The 20,190-nt window shown below is 41.2% G+C and overlaps 1 protein-coding gene across 1 annotated transcript in view; it reads right to left on the bottom strand.

Annotated features, from left to right (window-relative positions):
• The window catches only part of mkln1 (muskelin 1, intracellular mediator containing kelch motifs), a 63,518-nt gene that overhangs the window by 24,266 nt on the left and 19,062 nt on the right, over positions 1-20,190 (bottom strand). Inside the window, exons 6-12 of the mRNA XM_062994722.1 lie at positions 17,786-17,978; positions 12,750-12,827; positions 12,433-12,498; positions 10,173-10,285; positions 8,351-8,563; positions 5,100-5,321; positions 4,301-4,430 (exon numbers count right to left, since the gene is read on the bottom strand). Of these exons, the coding sequence (XP_062850792.1) occupies positions 4,301-4,430; positions 5,100-5,321; positions 8,351-8,563; positions 10,173-10,285; positions 12,433-12,498; positions 12,750-12,827; positions 17,786-17,978 (1,015 nt within the window). The remainder of the gene's footprint in view (positions 1-4,300; positions 4,431-5,099; positions 5,322-8,350; positions 8,564-10,172; positions 10,286-12,432; positions 12,499-12,749; positions 12,828-17,785; positions 17,979-20,190) is intronic.

The following is a 20,190-nucleotide window of genomic DNA, read 5'->3' as shown; positions in this document are numbered from 1 at the left end:
GTAAGTCACCTTTTAGAATATTACTTGAGTAAAAGTCTAAAAGTATCTGGTGTTTAATGTACTTAAGTATCAAAAGTAATTTGATATTAAATGTACTTAAATATTAAAAGTAGAAGTAAAAGTAAATGCTGTTAGTTTAAATGGAAGCGGTCATTTTAAATATAAAGATTGTTCTTTTAAGCCTGTAAACCACCTTAACAATTAACCTGTTTTCTTCCTTTCATCTGAACATGATTTGTGCCAATTCATGATCATAATCATTGTTGACATCACCTGTTTGAAATCATGACATTATTTAGTTTTTTTTTTTTTTTTTTTACTTATTACTAGCCCTAAATGTTCCTGCTCCAACGTTTTTAGAATGTGAGTCGATGTAAATGTAAGAAACACTGTATCTATTTTATTTGCATTTTCTATACTGTCCCATTTTTTTATTTGGGTAGTATATTTTAATAACAAAAAAATAATTTTGGCATAATTAATTTAAAGCAAAACTCAGGAGAGTTTAACAAAACATGTGGCACTTTTATCCCTTTAATGATCTGTTCAACCATTATTTTAAATCAAAATATTTGAGTAAAATAAGCTGTATTTAAATAATCTTTTTTGGGCTGTATCTACTCACTGAATGGCATGTGTTAAACTAAAAAAACATTGGTATTCTTACTTTAAGAAAACACCATTTCTAACTTGAAGCCAACAGCTGAAAAATCATGAATAATAAGTTGGATAAGTTGAGTTCTTGTTGAGATGATTAAAGGGTTAAAGACGTGCTGCATGTTCCTCAGCACCATGAATCTCTCCTCTTCCGGTCTAATACAGAAGTTATCTGAGGAAATATTTGTCTGTAGGTGAGTTTTTAAAAATAATGGACGTGTCTTCATGAGTTTTGCAGTCAATGAATTCCAAACAAATTTAATGATTTATGAAACATTTTATTTGTGGTTCGAATGTAATCGGTAAAAATGGTAGGTAGATATCTGAACAATGTTAATGCTAATAATATGGAAAAAAAAAGCCGCTGATGCTACAGCTTTACTTTGTTAATCATTGTTAACTTACATCAGTGTGTTGGAGCTTCTGAAAAGTCCATATTTGCGTGTGTTTGGGTGAACGACGCACTTTTAGAAAACTCCGATAGCGTTTAGAGAACGTTTGCACATGCGCATTAATGTGTTTAACCACTTTACAAGCGCAGATTCACCAAACCAGCGTGCAGTCCGTCACACATCTCACATCATTTAACTTTCATTTTGTAGAAACGAGTAACGAAATTACATACAGCGAATGTAACGGAGTAAAAGTACACAATTTCTTTAGAAAATGTAGTGGAGTAAAAGTGAAAGTTGCCGAAAATTTTTATACTCCAGTAAAGTAGAAGTACTTCAAAAAACTACTTAAGTAGTGTAACGAAGTATTATTACTTTGTTACTATACACCACTGGTTATAATAACGGATTTGATGGCTGTCGCTTCAGAAACATCAGCTATTTGGAAAGATTTAAACACATATTAACAGAACATCAGCCTTCTGTAATGCCTGTAAGTAGTCATCCAAAGGAAATGTTGGTTTGTTTATTAGGCAGGTGATTTTTCATCTATGTACTTAATGAGCTAATCTGACTCTATTAGTCGCATTAAATGTAACATTTGTTTTTTTCACAGCTTGTGCTGTAATGTGCTAATTTTGTGCAGAGTAAAGCATATTTATTCTAACCGCTCTTCGTATTTGACTAATAAGTTTTAAATTAAAGTGCTTTGGCCCCTTTTCAATGTGTGTCTGCATTTTAGGTTGTGTAGCAGAATTACACTCACATACTTATACCTCGGATCAGTTAGAGCAGCCAACACGTTATGTATTTTTAGAAAGTGAGAGAAAACTAGTCCCTTGGACCCATGACAACACTAGCAAAATATTCCATACTCGCAGAGAGTGACCTGAAACAAGAATTTAAACCAGCTTCAGGGACCCATGTTATGCAACTACTCTACCGACTGCACCAATATATACACCGATCAGCAATAACATTAAAACCACCTCCTTGTTTCTACACTCACTGTCCATTTTATCAGCTCCACTTACCATATAAAAGCACTTTGTAGTTCTACAATTACTGACTGTAGTCCATCTGTTCCTCTATATACCTTTTTAGCCTGTTTTCACCCTGTTCTTCAATGGTCAGGACCCCCACAGGACCACTACAGAGCAGGTATTATTTAGGTGTTGGATCATTCTCAGCACTGCAGTGACACTGACATGGTGGTGGTGTGTTAGTGTGTGTTGTGCTGGTATGAGTGGATCAGACACAGCAGTGCTGCTGGAGTTTTTAAATACCTTGTCCACTCACTGTCCACTCTATTAGACACTCCTACCTAGTTGGTCCACCTTGTAGATGTAAAGTCAGAGACGATCGCTCATCTATTGCTGCTGTTTGACTTGGTCACAGGATGCTGCCCAAGGGGTGCTGTTGGCTGGATATTTTTGGTTGGTGGAGTATTCTCAGTCCAGCAGTGACAGTGAGGTGTGTAAAAGCATTGCTGTGTCTGATCCACTCATACCAGCACAACACACACTAACACACCACCACCATGTCAGTGTCACTGCAGTGCTGAGAATGATCCACCACCTAAATAATACCTGCTCTGTGGTGGTCCTGTGAGAGTCCTGACCATTGAAGAACAGCATGAAAGGGGGATAACAAAGCATGCAGAGAAACAGATGGACTACATTCAGTGCAACTTCTATATGGTAAGCACAGCTGATAAAATAGACAGCGGGTGTAGAAACAAAGAGGTGGTTTTAATGTTATGGCTGATCGATGTACACCGCCGACAGGCCTTCCCTTTTACCAGCATTTAACAAAACAAAGTGCAATGAATTAATCAATGAAATATTTCCACTGTTTTGACATGGAATGTTGATTTGTTCTTTTTGGCTGTTTGAGAATGACAGTACAAATGTGGAGATGCTGTCAAGTAAGTCAATGTCCTGAGTTACAGTAGCCGGCGCTGACATCATGCATGCGTGACTGTCTATTTCTGAGAATGAGATCAGTCCTGTGTCAGAGATTCACCTGTTCCCTTCTATGGAGTGCTGCTAGGAAGCCTGTCTTCCATGAGTCATCATCAAAGCTGGTATATCATGCCCACATCCTTGAGATTTTCTTACGAGCGATGAGGTCATTCCTGCGCTTTGCTCCGAGCGTAAATAATGACATCATTACTGCGTTAGTTCAGCTTCTTCCTCCCAAACCCCAAAACAAACTAAACCCTAATTTATTATGAATTATGATTCGTGTGTTCAACTGGAACAGAACCAAGTAGGAGGGATGAGGAATTCTCTCATCTATGGCCTGTAATGCATTAAGTGTCTGCAGCGCTGTTCTTTGGGCCTATTACTACTATACAAAATGCCAAGAAATCCATATATATTCAAATTACACCAATCAGCCATAACATTAAAACCACCTCCTTGTTTCTATACTCACTGTCCATTTTATCAGCTCCACTTACCATATAGGAGCACTTTGTAGTTCTACAATTACTGACTGTAGTCCATCTGTTTCTCTACATGCTTTGTTAGCCCCCTTTCATGCTGTTCTTATTAGGGGGGATTATTTAGGTGGTGGATCATTCTCAGCACTGCAGTGGCACTGACATGGTGGTGGTGTGTTAGTGTGTGTTGTGCTGGTATGAGTGGATCAGACACAGCAGCACTGATGGAGTTTATAAACACCTCACTGTCACTGCTGGACTGAGAATAGTCCACCAACCTAAAACATCCAGCCAAAAGCGCCCCGTGGGCAGCGTCCTGTGACCACTGATGAAGGTCTAGAAGATGACCAACTCAAACAGCAGCACTAGATGAGCGATCGTCTCTGACTTTACATCTACAAGGTGGACCAACTAGGTAGGAGTGTCTAATAGAGTGGACAGTGAGTGGACATGGTATTTAAAAACTCCAGCAGCGCTGCTGTGTCTGATCCACTCATACCTGCACAACACACACTAACACACCACCACCATGTTATTGTCACTGCAGTGCTGAGAATGATTCACCACCTAAATAATACCTGCTCTGTGGTGGTCCTGTGGGGGTCCTGACCATTGAAGAACAGGGTGAAAGCAGGTTAAAAAACATGCAGAGAAATAGATGGTCAGTAATTGTAGAACTTCAAAGTGCTTCTATATGGTAAGTGAAGCTGATAAAATGGACAATGAGTGTAAAAACACGGAAATGGTTTTAATGTTATGGCTGATCAGTGTATATTCAAGTTATATCCATATATATTATAGTTACCCATGCCGGAGTCTTTCTTGGTGCCATCCGAGATGATCTCTACATGGTCAGCGTCCACATCATAACTGAAGAAGTCATTTAGGTACGTTTTTGATCTCTGGCCTCCGAACACATAAAGGCAGCGATTCCTCTGTTAAAAAAAATAATTATTAATATTAATATTGACCTGGACTGTAAAAGATAAACTGTCCTGGGGTGCTCAGTTGATGCAGCAGTATAACATATTAGCCCACCACAGCTGAGACCTTAAAATTTGAATTACAGCTCTGCTAACTACTGGCCTAGCACACACACAAACATAACTGGCTTTATCTGAGGTAGGGTGGGGCAAAGGGATTCCTCACCGCTGCTGCAATCGGGACCTCTACAGTCTAGTTGTTGGCGCGTGCACAAAGACGGAGGAAATAATGGAGATTTACAATTACTGAATTTAGCGGTCGCTTTTATCCAAAGTGACTTACAATTATGACAGCATACAGTTTGAGCAATTGAGGGTTGTTCAAGGGCCCAACAGTGCCAACTTGGCAGTGGTGGACTGAACCGGCAACCTTCTGATTACTAGTCCAGTCCAGAACTTTGATCAGGGATCAGTGCATGATACTCTTCGTACTCTGTACTGATTGCTGTGTGAACCTGCCTAGTGCAGATGAAAAGGATTGTGTTAGGTACAGCTCTGCCCTGTCAGGGTAAAGGTCTGCAGCAGTTGAGATGATACAACTGAGTCATTGGTAGGCAACATTACCCCTGCATAAGCCTTTAGACAGTTGTTCTAATGGCCAGAGTAAGCGAGAGAACTGACCGTATGGAACAGCATGCAGTGGCCGATGCGTGACTGTACATCCTCCGGGCCGGCGTTGCACGAGTCGTCCCTCAGTAGGCTCCACGTGCCCGTCTGGCACTGGTAGGCATATAGGCCGCTGAACTGCGGTTCCGATGTGCGGCTGTCATCCACACTGCCGTTACATGTCAGAATGCGCCCACCAAACGTGTAGATCATGTGTTTTTCAGAATCCATGCACATCTATGTAAGGAACAGGGGGGTTCAAAGCATCAGTTAGAGAAATTACTTTATAATGGAATTATTTGTTGAGTATGATCAGTAGGTGTCTTGGACCTTCCAGGCTTGGAGAACAGCTGTGGTTATTCACAAGCCAGGTTTAAAGAGAAACTACAAGGTAGTTATTTTGGATGTGCGTAAGGGAGCATTTACAGTGGGGTCAAAAAGTATTTAGTCAGCCACTGATTGTGCAGGTTCTCCTACTTAGAAAGATGAGAGAGGTCTGTAATTTTCATCATAGGTACACTTCAACACTTTCAACAAAATGAGAAAAAAAATTCCAGGAAATCACATTGTAGGATTTTTTAAAGAATTTATTTGTAAATTATGGTGAAAAATAAGTATTTGGTCAATAACAAACAAGCAAGATTTCTGTCTCTCACAGACCTGTAACTTATTCTTTAAGAAGCTCTTCTGTCCTCCACTCGTTACCTGTATTAATGGCATCTGTTTGACCTCGTTATCTGTATAAAAGACACCTGTCCACAGCCTCAAACGGTCAGACTCCAAACTCAACCACGGCCAAGACCAAAGAGCTGTCGAAGGACACCAGGAAGAAAATTGTAGACCTGCACCAGGCTGGGAAGAGTAAATCTACAATAGGCAAGCAGGTTGGTAAATAAATCAACTGTGGGAGCAATTGTAAGAAAATGGAAGACATACAAGACCATTGATAATCTCCCTTGGGGTCAAGATCTCATCCCCTGGGGTCAAGATCTCATCCCCTGGGGTCAAAATGATCATGAGAACGGTGAGCAAAAATCCCAGAACTACACGGAGGGACCTGATGAATGACCTGCAGAGAGCTGGGACCAAAGTAACAAAGGCTACCATCAGTAAACACACTACGCCGAGAGGGACTCAAATCCTGCAGTGCCAGGCGTGTCCCCCTGCTTATGCCAGTACATGTCCAGACCCATCTGAAGTTTGCCAGAGAGCATATGGATGATCCAGAAGAGGATTGGGAGAATATCATGTGGTCAGATGAAACCAAAATGGAACTTTTTGGTAAAAACTCAACTCGTCGTGTTTGGAGGAAGAAGAAGAACCCAAAAACACCATACCTACTGTGAAGCATGGGGGTGGAAACATCATGCTTTGGGGCTGTTTTTCTGCAAAGGGGACAGGACGACTGATCCGTGTTAAGGGAAGAATGAACGGGGCCATGTATCGTGAGATTTTAAGCCAAAACGTCCTTCCATCAGTGAGAGCATTGAAGATGGAACGTGGCTGGGTCTTCCAGCATGACAATGATCCTAAACACACCGCTCGGGCAACGAAGGAGTGGCTCCGTTAAAATGCATTTCAAGGTCCTGGAGTGGCCTAGCCAGTCTCCAGACCTCAACCCCATAGAAAATTTGTGGAGTCCGTGTTGCCCAGCGACAGCCCCAAAACATCACTGCTCTAGAGGAGATCTGCATGGAGGAATGGGCCAAAATACCAGCTACAGTGTGTGCAAACCTGGTGAAGACTTACAGGAAACGTTTGACCTCTGTCATTGCCAACAAAGGTTATGTTACAAAGTATTGAGTTGAACTTTTGTTTTTGACCAAATACTTATTTTCCACCATAATTTACAAAAAAATTCTTTAAAAATCCTACAATGTGATTTCCTGGATTTTTTTTCTCATTTTGTCTCTCATAGTTGAAGTGTACCATTTACATTTTCAGCATTTAGCAGACGCTTTTATCCAAAGCGACTTACAGTACTGTGACAGTATACAGTATAAGCAATTGAGGGTTAAGGGCCTTGCTCAAGGGTCCAACAGTGGCAACCTGGCAGTAGTGGGGCTTGAACCAGCAACCTTTGGATTACTAGTCCAGAATCTTAACCACTAGGCCACAACCGGCCACCTGTACCTATGATGAAAATTACAGACCTCTCTCATCTTTCTAAGTAGGAGAACCTGCACAATCAGTGGCTGACTAAATACTTTTTGACCCCACTGTACATGAGGAGTGGTAAAACTGCAAGCCTTGAAGCAAATCGTCGCTTTGCTTAACTCTTGGCTTTAGCGGTGCGGTAAAACGTCATCAAAGTGCACTATGACAAGAAACTTGCATTTGTGTGAAATAACAGTCAAATCCACTCTAAAAGCGTCCACATGTATCTGTGTTCAGCTGTATTTTCCTCACTGTTCCACTTTTAAACTTGTGTTATAGCTCGGGGTGCTGAGAAACGATGAAAATCCAGATAGTTAAAAAAGCTTAACATGGTTTAATGTACTAAAAGAACAACACAGAAACACTAAACTTCTACTAATTATTACTGGTCATATGTTCTTCCCACTAATAAAATTCCTTGGTCATTGTTTTAATACAATAAGTCACGTTAAGTTTTGTTTATGCTAAGCGTTGTTTGTACAGAGTCGCTTGTATTGTGACATATTAAACAGTTCGTTTCATTGGAGGCGCTTTGAAAAGTTCAGGGGCAAACTGGGTCAAAGTTCAATCTGTGGCAAAATAGCTCCAAAGTATCGATAATACAATTCTGTTAAACTAGTTCTCATAGCCTTTCGCTTATCTACTTTTAGTTAGTGACTGCTAGTTTTAATTCTGCACCCCTAGTGTTTGGGAAAGAAAATAAAAGGTGGTGTGTATCATAGTCTAGACTCTAGAGAGACACGAGTCTTAAGCTTGTGATTTCATGCTTTCAGTCAATTAAAAAAAGAAAACTGAAACAGATGGCAAAAAATAACAACTGTTAATTAACATTTAGTAAAAACGCCTAAAAATCTGCTACTTTGCGATTTTGTTTTCTTAGGGTCACAAACAATAAGTAGGACTAATGAAGAACAACCTGTTTACTATTTTCCTTTGTGTCCATCAATTTTTAATATGTATAAAAAAGGTATTATGCAAAAACCCTAAAATAAGAGAAAAACAGAGCCATGTGTGTCTTCAAGTTTGTAAAGAAGAATGGGAGTAGGCCCAGTACGGGAAATGGTCCAACAAGAGCAGGACAGAAAGCTCTGCCACTGATTACTGCATACCTGGTGGTCGAACACAAGTTTAGGGCCTCCATCCGCAGACGTGTCCTCGCTGAGCAGCGCCCATGTGTTGGCGTCAATGTCGTAGCGGTAGAAGTCACTTTTCAAAGACTTGCTGTTTCTGACTGAGGAATCCAGATATCGGCCCAGGGTGTAGATCTGCCTCCTCTGTGAGTCGATGCACATCTTATGGCAGGAACGCGCACTGGGACCGTTCTGAGACGCAAACACAGAGGGAACATAAAAACGTGTTTGCATTAAAATACGAGGGATCCTCAAAAAGTTTCCGCACTTTTATATTTTGGTTGGAAACGGTGAGGGTGGGAGGAGTTGTAATTGGTCACATCTAAGAGACTGAGAGAGCTTATAGTCTGGATTTAGCCCCATCTGCTTTCCACCTTTTTTGGACGCTCAGAGAAGCTTTAAGGGAAAGAAGATTTTCATGTGATGATTATGTGAAAGCAGCGGTGCATCAGAGGCGGAAACCTTTTGAAAAACCCTCAAATTTATATTTGTAATAGTATTTATATCAGCTTACTTAATTTGCTAAATTAAAGTAAGCTGATATTGACACTACATTATACTGCTTCATGTTTTAGGTTAAAAATGTACCTTGTATTTATTGTAGTTCTTGTATTTACTGTACTTTTTATCTGCATTGTGTATACTGTATTGTTTTGAATGCGAGTTCACTGTTGCACCCTGGTCCTGAAGGAATGTTGTTTCGTATTAATATGTACTTGTAGATAACAAATGACAGTGAGCCTTTTGAACCAGTTACAGGTACTGAGTAGCAATAAAGACAGTACAGTGACTTAATTATCAATGGTTATAAATGTGTGTCAATGCATAAACATGTGGGCTTGTAAAATCTGATGATTAATCAAATCTATCTAAAAATAATTGTAATTAGGCAATTATGTTATGATCGTGGCAGGTCCAGCAGGCAGATGCTTTTATTTAAAGCAACTTATTATTGATTTGAGCAAATGGGGGACAAGAGAAGCTTAGCAGATCTGGGATTTGAACCATCAAACATCTAATTATTAATTATTAATCCAGATCCAGAATTTGAATCTGGGCAGTGCTACCGACCGGGCCAGTTGTCCAACACCTACAATTGGCTGTGTCTGAGAGAAGGCTGGCCGGATGGGGTTTTCTGTGACTAGAACTGGGGCACTGGCAAGAGTGGGTGTGTATGGTTGGGGGGCACGGCTCTGTGTGGGAATGCACTCAGTGACTGCACGCATGTCGATCTGCAGCTAAAACCAACATGGTGCAAGCAGCAATGGAAGTATAATGAAAACTGGAAATGACTAGATTAAGTAAAAAGTGAAAAATGCAAAAATAAATTAACTAATAAATAAATAAATAAAATAGTCCAAATACTCAACTGGCATTCTCATTCAAACTAATTAAAAATACTGCTAGGCCAAAAATTTGAATGTCATGTATGTAAATGTACTTTACATTTGACTGTGTGAAATAAATATGGATTTAAGCTCTATATACAGCACTCTTAACAATATGAACTACACTTGGAGAGTCGAGTATTATTTATTAATTAGCGTGTATAATTAAATCATAACAAAACCAGTCTATCCCTAGTAGTAGTGCTGCTATTACGACTATACTGTGCATGCACTACAGCTGAAAAGCATTTTTACTTGCATGCTGCAAAACAAAATCTCAAGAGGGGATCAAATTCCAATCCATACATTTAATCCAAGTCAGCATGAAGATGTTCAGCCATCATTGCTGAGTCACCATTAAAGTTCAGGGTTTGTTATTTGTGGGTTTTTGTTTGTTTCTTCTCACTTCTCACCTCTTTCTCTGTGTCTCTGGAGATACAAGCCCACTGATTCTCCTGTACACTGTAGGCCCAGAAATCTGCCAAGTCCTGCGTGCCATCCCAGCCTCCAAACAGATACACCGTCTCTGAGAGAGCGAGAGAAAAAACAAGACTGGAGATTAGACTGGATAGAATGAATACAGCCTCCAGTCGGCCTGCGTGAGAAGCTGTTCAAAACCAGATGCCCTGATTCTTCGACACAGTGCTGCTTTATTCTCTGTTTTTGAAACGACACTTAGCCACTGCGGTCGGACCGTAATAGCGCTGCTGTTGGGTGTTGCATAACGGCTTTTCACAAATAAACCCCCGGTGTATAGGAAGAGCCCTAAGAAATTCAAAAGTTGTGCAGTGTATGCTAACTACAACTAATTACTGTAAAGGAACTTGCTTTATGAGGCAGCTGAGTGCACGACAGGTCTCCATGGTGATGAGATAAAGTGGTTGAACGGGCAGGCTATAACAGGGTAAGAGGCTACACCAGGACACTGGAATTGATTACGGCTCTCAGAGCAGAAAGAGTAAGCGTGGTATATTAGCTACTGTGATGCTCAAAAGTGAAAAAGGATACAGCTTGCAATTCTGAACACAGATGTATTTTACTCTCAAATATTGCTAATGCATCCCATTTTAAAATCAGTGTAAAGCTTATTAGGAAGCCCAGTCTGCCCTGCTCAGATCTGTTTTTGCAGTCTTAAAAGCTCAAAAACAGTGAAAACACTAAATCACTAACACTAAAACATTTTCTAGCCATGCAGTGCTATAGTATTGAATTTGACACTTCTAAAGCGGTCTCAAATGATTTTCCCTCCTTGAGCACTGTGTCTTCATGCTGTGTTATAAGCCTTCTTTATATATACACACATACACCGTAACATCAGCCATAACATTAAAACCACCTCCTTGTTTCTACACTCACTGTCCATTTTATCAGCTCCACTTACCATATAAAAGCACTTTGCAGATCTACAATTACTGACTGTAGTCCATCTGTTTCTCTACATACTTTTTAGCCTGCTTTCACCCTGTTCTTCAATGGCCAGGACCCCCACAGGACCACCACAGAGCAGGTATTATTTAGGTGGTGGATCATTCTCAGCACTGCAGCACTGTTGTGCTGGTATGAGTGGATCAGACACAGCAGAGCTGCTGAGGTTTTAAATACCGTGTCCACTCACTGTCCACTCTATTAGACACTCCTACCTAGCTGGTCCACCTTGTAGATGAGACGCTGCTGTTCGAGTCGGTCATCTTCTAGACCTCCATCAGTGGTCACAGGACGCTGCCCACGGGGCACTGTTGACTGGATATTTTAGGTTGGTGGACTTTTCTCAGTCCAGCAGTGACAGTGAGGTGTTTAAAAACTCCAGCAGCGCTGCTGTGTTTGATCCACTCATACCAGCACAACACACACTAACACACCACCACCATGTCAGTGTCACTGCAGTGCTGAGAATGATCCACCACCCAAATAATACCTACTCTGTGGTGGTCCTGTGGGGGTCCTGACCATTGAAGAACAGCATGAAAGGGGGCTAACAAAGCATGCAGAGAAACAGATGGACTACAGTCAGTAATTGTAGAACTACAAAGTGCTTCTATATGGTAGTGAAACTGATAAAATAGACAACGTGTGTAGAAACAAGTAGGTGGTTTTAATGTTATGGCTGATCAGTGTATATACAGTACATGTACATATATGCATATACATATCTCTTTTTGTGCATCTTTTTAAAAAGGATCAGCTAGCAGATGCTGCAGCACTGAGAAACCCATTTGACATCCTTCCTTCAGGCACACTCAACAGATGTGATTTAAACTCAAGAGCTTGGGATCTCAGCTGTGGTGGGCTACCACATTAAACCACTGCGCCACCTGTCATGGCATATGCCCAACTCCTTTCAGCAGTGGTATTAGCTAGCGTAATTTAGAACTGTACCACTGAGTGCCAAATGGTGTAAAAGTAAATGTAAAATGAAGTCCAAGCACAAACCATTCGGAACGTGTGCCACAGCATTACAGGGATTGAAGCAGGTTTTAAATATTACTTAATTAAACCTGATATTAATACATTGCTACCTTTTGTTACATCATTAAGTACAAACTTTGATTTACAAAACTCCAGTGTGTTTACAGGATGAACAGACAGAAAATATAAAACCCTATGCTATTGCAGTCAGAATTAAATGAATAAAAATCATTACAACCGCTAAATACTGAAAAAAAAAAATCTTACCAGTCTGCACATCAATCACCATCTGATGACCACCTCTCATTCCTGGCCTACTGTCATCCCCGTCACCTAGCCAGCAGCAAGAAAGGAGTGAAAAGTAAGCTGTTAAAGGTATTAGTTTTAAAAGCAAAATAAGTACAGAAACAGACAGTATGTGGTGGTGGTGGACGGTAGAAAAAGCAGCACCAGAATGCAGCGGTAAAAGAGGTAAAAGATGAATAAAGGCTTTTACGTGCAGAAGACGGTTTAATATACTGGAGTGTGCTTCTCCTGCCGTCAGCTGTTAGCACTGAAGCTGCTCATTAAGGCACAGCTTTTACCTTTGGTGCATTTGGGGACGATCTGACTCCAGCGTGGTTTGTACTCCTGCTGGCTGATGTACTGATTGAACAAGCCGTCTGCAGAAACAAGCACAGGATAGAAGAGACAGGGGAGTTAAAGTAGAGCTCCAGGTGGAGGAACCTTGATATGTCTTAATGCTGGCTTACCATTCCAAAAACCAGCACTTGGGTTACATAATGAGTATCATGATGCATAGGAACACCATTTAAAGAGACTGAAGTGCTGTGAGGTTTCTAGCACTGTCTAAAAAGCACCAGCAACTCAAGTCTTGTTCTTAATCTTAACCATATATCTAAGATCTGTTCTTATGTGCTGTTTCTACAATTCTGTCAGAGCCCAGTAACAAAGAAAATCCCATCTATAATTGCTTTATTAAACACCAACCATGCAGTGCTATAGTATTGAATTCTAAAGCTGTCTCAAATTATTTTCCCTCCTTGAGCACTGTGCTCATGCTGTGTTATTTTTTAATTCTTTTTAACAACCTTGTCTCACCACCAACCTCTTTGTTCAACCTAGGTCCTGCCCACGCCAAGCTGTTTAATCGGCCCAGGTCACCAATACAAAAGTACAGCACAAAATAATTCCAAGAATCATCGTCTTTAATTAGGCCTTTTTTAATGTTCTGTAATTGTGCACCACCAAAATTCAAGCCAGCTTCACACTGCCACAAGTATTGAAGCTGCAATTCTAGGCGTCCCTGGTCCTGTTTTTTTTTCTTAATCCATGTCATTCGCAACAAACCTTTGTCAATCAAGTTGGTAATCTTAAAGCCGAAGCCAAAGCAATGGGCGTCCAACTCGGAACAAAGAAAGAGCATTTTGAACTAGGGCTGGGCGATTTTCACGATTAATTTGGTTAATTCGAATGAAAGTTTTCACCCGATGTTAGAATGTGACAATCGCGATTGTTTACATACTTTATATTTTAATTAAAATACTAACATGTCATGAGGCAGAAACTGACCAGACGCTCGCGGAATATAAATCAAGGAAAGTTTAATATCAAAAAGGCAAAAACAGTGTACAAAACCAGCGAAAACTAAAACAGTAAACGGAAGACAACAAGTGTCATACACGGTAACGGTTAGATTCAGTAATAAGGAGCGCAAACACGATCGGCAAAACGAGACACACGAACAGAAGAGTTTAATTAAGATTCACTGATTCGAACACAGCTGAAATTAATTAAAACTCCGGAGACGGTGAGCGCGATCAGGATTGGCTGACCGGGGACATGTGATAGTCATGTGACAGTCCGGGCGGCACGGTGGCTTAGTGGGTAGCACTGTCGCCTCACAGCAATTAGGTCCTGGGTTCGAACCCCCAGGTGGGGAGGTCCGGGTCCTTTCTGTGTGGAGTTTGCATGTTCTCCCCGTGTCTGCGTGGGTTTACTCCGGGTGCTCCGGTTTCCTCCCACAGTCCAAAGACATGCAAGTGAGGTGAATTGAAGATACTAAATTGCCCAAGACTGTGCTTGATATAAACTTGTGAACTGATAAAAAACTTGTGTAATGAATAACTACCGTTCCGGTCATGAATGTAACCAAAGTGTAAAAACATGACGTTAAAATCCTAATAAATAAATAATAAAAACGTGACAGTCCATGGGAGCATGGGAATTGTAGTCTACTTGATAGTGTAGATACTGATACAGACTCACTTATATGGTGGAAACAGTAAACAGGCTTGTGTTCCTTTTAAGAAACCTGTTAATAACTTATATGGTTGTGCACTTTTCTTAATGTAAGGAGGTTATGCTGCACAATATTTAAAGTGAGTTGTTTGTGAGTTATTCTTACAGTGCTGGCCAAAAGTATTGGCACCCCTGCAATTCTGTCAGATAATACTCAATTTCTTCCAGAAAATGATTGCAATTACAAATGCTTTGATATTAAAATGTTCATTTAATTTGTCTTCAATGGAAAACCACAAAAAGAATTGTCAAAAAGCCAAATTGGATATAATTCCACACCAAACATAAAAAAGGGGGTGGACAAAAGTATTGGCACCCTTTGAAAAATCATGTGATGCTTCTCTAATTTGTGTAATTAACAGCACCTGTTACTTACCTGTGGCACATAACAGGTGGTGGCAATAACTAAATCACACTTGCAGCCAGTTAAAATGGATTAAAGTTGACTCAACCTCTGTCCTGTGTCCTTGTGTGTACCACATTGAGCATGGAGAAAAGAAAGAAGACCAAAGAACTGTCTGAGGACTTGAGAAGCAAAATTGTGAGAAAGCATGGGCAATCTCAAGGCTACAAGTCCATCTCCAAAGACCTGAATGTTCCTGTGTCTACCGTGCGCAGTGTCATCAAGAAGTTTAAAGCCCATGGCACTGTGGCTAACCTCCCTAGATGTGGACGGAAAAGAAAAATTGACGAGAGATTTCAACGAAAGATTGTGCGGATGGTGGATAAAGAACCTCGACTAACATCCAAACAAGTTCAAGCTGCCCTGCAGTCCGAGGGTACAACAGTGTCAACCCGTACTATCCGTCGGCGTCTGAATGAAAAGGGACTCTATGGTAGGATACCCAGGAAGACCCCACTTCTGACCCAGAGACATAAAAAAGCCAGGCTGGAGTTTGCCAAAACTTACCTGAGAAAGCCAAAAACGTTTTGGAAGAATGTTCTCTGGTCAGATGAGGCAAAAGTAGAGCTTTTTGGGAAAAGGCATCAACATAGAGTTTACAGGGAAAAAAACGAGGCCTTCAAAGAAAAGAACACGGTCCCTACAGTCAAACATGGCGGAGGTTCCCTGATGTTTTGGGGTTGCTTTGCTGCCTCTGGCACTGGACTGCTTGACCGTGTGCATGGCATTATGAAGTCTGAAGACTACCAACAAATTTTGCAGCATAATGTAGGGCCCAGTGTGAGAAAGCTGGGTCTCCCTCAGAGGTCATGGGTCTTCCAGCAGGACAATGACCCAAAACACACTTCAAAAAGCACTAGAAAATGGTTTGAGAGAAAGCACTGGAGACTTCTAAAGTGGCCAGCAATGAGTCCAGACCTGAATCCCATAGAACACCTGTGGAGAGATCTCAAAATGGCAGTTTGGAGAAGGCACCCTTCAAATCTCAGGGACCTGGAGCAGTTTGCCAAAGAAGAATGGTCTAAAATTCCAGCAGGGCATTGTAAGACACTCATTGATGGTTACCGGAAGCGGTTGTTCGCAGTTATTTTGTCTAAAGGTTGTGCTACCAAGTATTAGGCTGAGGGTGCCAATACTTTTGTCCGGCCCATTTTTGGAGTTTTGTGTAAAATGATAATTGATTTGACTTTTTTTTCCATTCTCTTTTGTGTTTTTTCATTGCAAGCAAAATAAATGAAGATATTAATACCAAAGCATTTGTGATTGCAATCATTTTCTGGAAGAAATTGAGTATTATCTGACAGAATTGCAGGGGTGCCAATACTTTTGGCCAGCACTGTATAAAGGATATAGCTAATTAAGATTTCTATTTTGTTTTAATTATTATTAATTATTGTTATATTGTTATTGTTATAAAGTTTGAGTTCCTTAAAAGGATAATTAAAGGTGGTGCTGTTACTATTTTTGCACTTCAAAAAGAAATTTGAGTCTTTTTTCAATTGCATTATACAAGAACAAGCAAAAAAATCGAAATCGTAATCGAGAATCGGTAATAATTTTAAAATAATCTAGATTTTTTTTTTTTTTTTTTTTTTTGCAAAATCGCCCAGCCCTATTTTGAACTGGTTAAATAAACATGACAACCAATTTAGTAAACTTTAATAGCCTGATTTGGTTTCTAGTCCTACCCAACGTGAATATGATGTTTGTGAGAAAATGCTCAGTATGCATACACTCATCAATCGATAAATAACTCCTAGTGTATGTTTCATTAATCTGGCACTCAAAACAAGATGCTCGGCTGGTAAGGCCGTAAAATACGCTAGCCCTCTATAGCTGAGGTCTGGGGTTTAGAATCTTGAAGGTGCCATCGGCTGTGTCTGGGGGAAGAGGGGGTCTGAACAGCCTTGCCATCAGAAGGTGCACTTGTGAGTGGACTCTCAGTACCGGCCCCAAGCCTGGATAAAAATAAGGAGGGTTACTAGTGGCCTTACACATTATCACACCACTGCAAAGTGCTCAAACTCTGGACAGTCCAGAAACCACTAGAATTAGAAGCTGCTGGAAAACGAGCGACACCTTTCAGTCAAGTCAGATTCACACTGCCACAAGTTTTAAAGCTGCAATTCTAGGAAGAAGTCGTCCCTGGTCCTGTTTTTGTCCGTCATTCGCAACAAACCTGGGTCAAAAAAGTCGATTGCCGCTGCAATATGTGATCACCAGGCCTGGTCTGGGTGCCGGCGCAAAACGGGGGCGGGCATGTTTTACACACTTTTACTGGTTACACGAGAATCATCAATTCAAGTCGTTAATGTCAAAAACAGTCATGGACAATTTTGTATTTCCAATTCACCTGACTGCATGTCTTTGGACTGTGGGAGGAAACTGGAGCTCCCGGAGGAAACCCACACAGACACGGGGAGAACATGCAAACTCCACACAGAAAGGACCCAGACTGCTTCACCTGAGAAGTGAACCCAGGACCTACTTACTGTGAGCCGACAGTGCTACCCACTGAGCCACCGTGCCACCCTGGCTCTTCGTATGAGTGTGGGAACCCAATACTGGAAGGTGACAAGAATCAGTATGAGATTGGACACATGCCGGAGGGTGTATGGAGATCTAGCTCTCCTTGATCTTAAAAGAGGTTGTGCAAACAGAAGCGGATTCACCATCGGGAACTGGACGTGACTACACTGTGAGATAAAGCTGGAAAAATCCAGGAAAAATAATGAGGGTTGCATCCCGACATCCTGTGCAAAAACTGTCATTTTCATGTCATAATTTTATTGTTCAGTTTAGCAAGGCATTCATTTAACACATAAGCGCCAAGTGATCTAAATGGTCACACATACACAGCCCACTCACACACCTGACATTTAATGAAAGAGTCTTCTACAGTACTTTGAATGTTACCTCTCACAGCTTTGTCGATGAGCTCCTCGCAGGCATCAAAGTCTCCGCGGTGCACCAGGCGCTCATGGAGGTGAGTAAGCATGGGGTGCTCCAGTGCTATTCTGGTCTTCTTCTGCAACGACTCGAAGGCCTCGGTGTAGTTGTGCTGCCGGAAGTGCTTCAGACACAGACGGATTGCCTCCTGTTCCCGGTACTGCTCAGGAGATAAGCATAGTCAGATAGTGAAACAGGGAAAAATGGCTTTCTTAAACTTTTCAGAACCCCTACTCCAGCACAGTTTGGTGATTTAGATGCACTAACACACCAGATTTACCTTATTACTTATTAGCTAGGTTTCTTATGTGTGTAATGCATGGAGAACAACCAAACATCACTGTGGTAAGATGCAATGAATAAAAAAAATAGCATTACAGATTACAATTTTGAAAAAAATTACAATCAGAACACAGCTGTTTTGGCCTGACCAAGCTGATGTTAGTTTTAAAGTTGCTGCATGCAACACACTCCAAGTATTCTATGAACTTTTCATTCGTATTTTGCCCCTGTCCAAACTTTTTTTTGAAACATTCCACATTTAACAGGTGGATTGGTAACAGGTAAGGGTTTCATAATTGGGTATGGAAGGGCGGATCCACCAAAGAGTCTTAAGTTCAACAAGAACATTTCTCAATGCAGGACTGCAAATAATTTAGGCATTTCCCCATCTACTGTACATAATATTGTAGAAAGATTTAACCTCCCCCTGCACATCCATGGAAACGAGGTGGAGATGGTGAAAAGCCTGAAATTCCTCGGAGTCTACGTGTCTGACCAGCTGACGTGGACCGTTAACACCTCACACCTGATTAAGAAGGCTCAACAAAGACTCTTCTTTCTCAGGAAGCTGAAAAAGGCCAAACTACCGCAGAAACTACTAGTAAACTTTTACAAGAGTACAATACAAAGCATTCTGACCAGCAATTTCACAGTGTGGTATTCAAGCTGCACTGCCGCCGAGCGTAAGGATCTGCATCACGTAGTGAAAACAGCACAGTGGATTATTGGCACAGAACTTTCACACCTGGACGTGTTGTGTGCTGGCCGACTGAGGAGGAAGGCTAGCAGCATCATCAAAGACACCACACACCCCGGATACACACTGTTCCAACTACTACCCTCAGGCGAACGATTCAGGACAATAAAAGCATGCACAGATAGACTAAGGAACAACTTTTTTCCTAGAGCTGTGGCCTCCATCACACACCACAGAACTGAAAAAGACTGAGCATAACACAAACACAGGACTACGGGGCATTTGCACACACAGTATTTAATATTTAAAGCTAAAATGTAAATTCACTTAAAAGTGCAAGGACCTTTATTTTTTTTTAGAGTGTAAATAATTTTCTGTGTGATTACTACTACTGCTGCCACTCAAAATTTCATTGTACTTGTGTATAGTGACAATAAAGATTCTATTCTATTCTATAACCCAGAAAAATCTCAGTCTGTGTAGGGCAAAACTGGAAGCCTCATCTCTCTTTAATGCATGTGACCTTTAACTCGTGAGATGGAGGTGAATGAGAAATTGTCCAAATACTGTTTGATACCGTCACATGGGTTTATTTATTTATTAATTTATTAGGGTTTAACGACTTTTAAGTTTTACACAGTTTGGTTACATTCATGACAGGACGGGTAATTACTGGTTACACAGGATTCATCAGTTCACAAGTTTAACGTCAAACACAGTCATGAACAATTTTGTATCTCCAATTCACCTCACTTGCATGTCTTTGGGCTGTAAGAGGAAACCAGAGCGTCCCAAGGAAACCCATGCAAACACGGGGAGAACATGCAAATTCCACACAGAAAGGACCCGGACCGCCCCACCTGGGGATCGAACCCAGGACCTTCTTGCTGTGAGACGACAGTGCTACCCATTGAGCCACACGTGCTGTCTCACGTGGGTTTAGGAGTACTTTGGGAAACTGTCTTAGATAGAAACATGAGCTGCGTGGTCATACAAGTTCACGTATGACAATTCAAAAGACAATCCAGACCTATAAAGGTGCAAAAGCCAACATCTGTCACAGGATAAGGGTACATCAGCGCCCATCGACTTGCTTACAGTTACTTTCAAAGTTGTTCAACGGCCATTGCCCTTTTTATTAGCAAAATTACCCCGGTCAGGGTCTCGAAGGGTTACGTTTCTCTAGAATCACTGGGCTCAGTGCAGTAATACACCCAGGACAGGATGTCCATCCATGGCGACGTCTGGACCATCCTGCCTTCAGACATAGCCAATTATGTCCGTCAGGCCTATAGAGTCAGTGGGGATTCGAACCCTTGATCCCAGCAGTAGTGGGCTAGCGTAATTTGCCACTGCGCCACCCGAGCGCTCACTATAGAAATAATAACAATCG

The sequence above is a fragment of the Trichomycterus rosablanca genome, chromosome 1 (genome assembly GCF_030014385.1).
Source record: "Trichomycterus rosablanca isolate fTriRos1 chromosome 1, fTriRos1.hap1, whole genome shotgun sequence".
In the NCBI taxonomy this organism is placed as follows: domain Eukaryota; kingdom Metazoa; phylum Chordata; class Actinopteri; order Siluriformes; family Trichomycteridae; genus Trichomycterus; species Trichomycterus rosablanca.
This window is presented reverse-complemented; position numbering and strand designations above follow the sequence as displayed.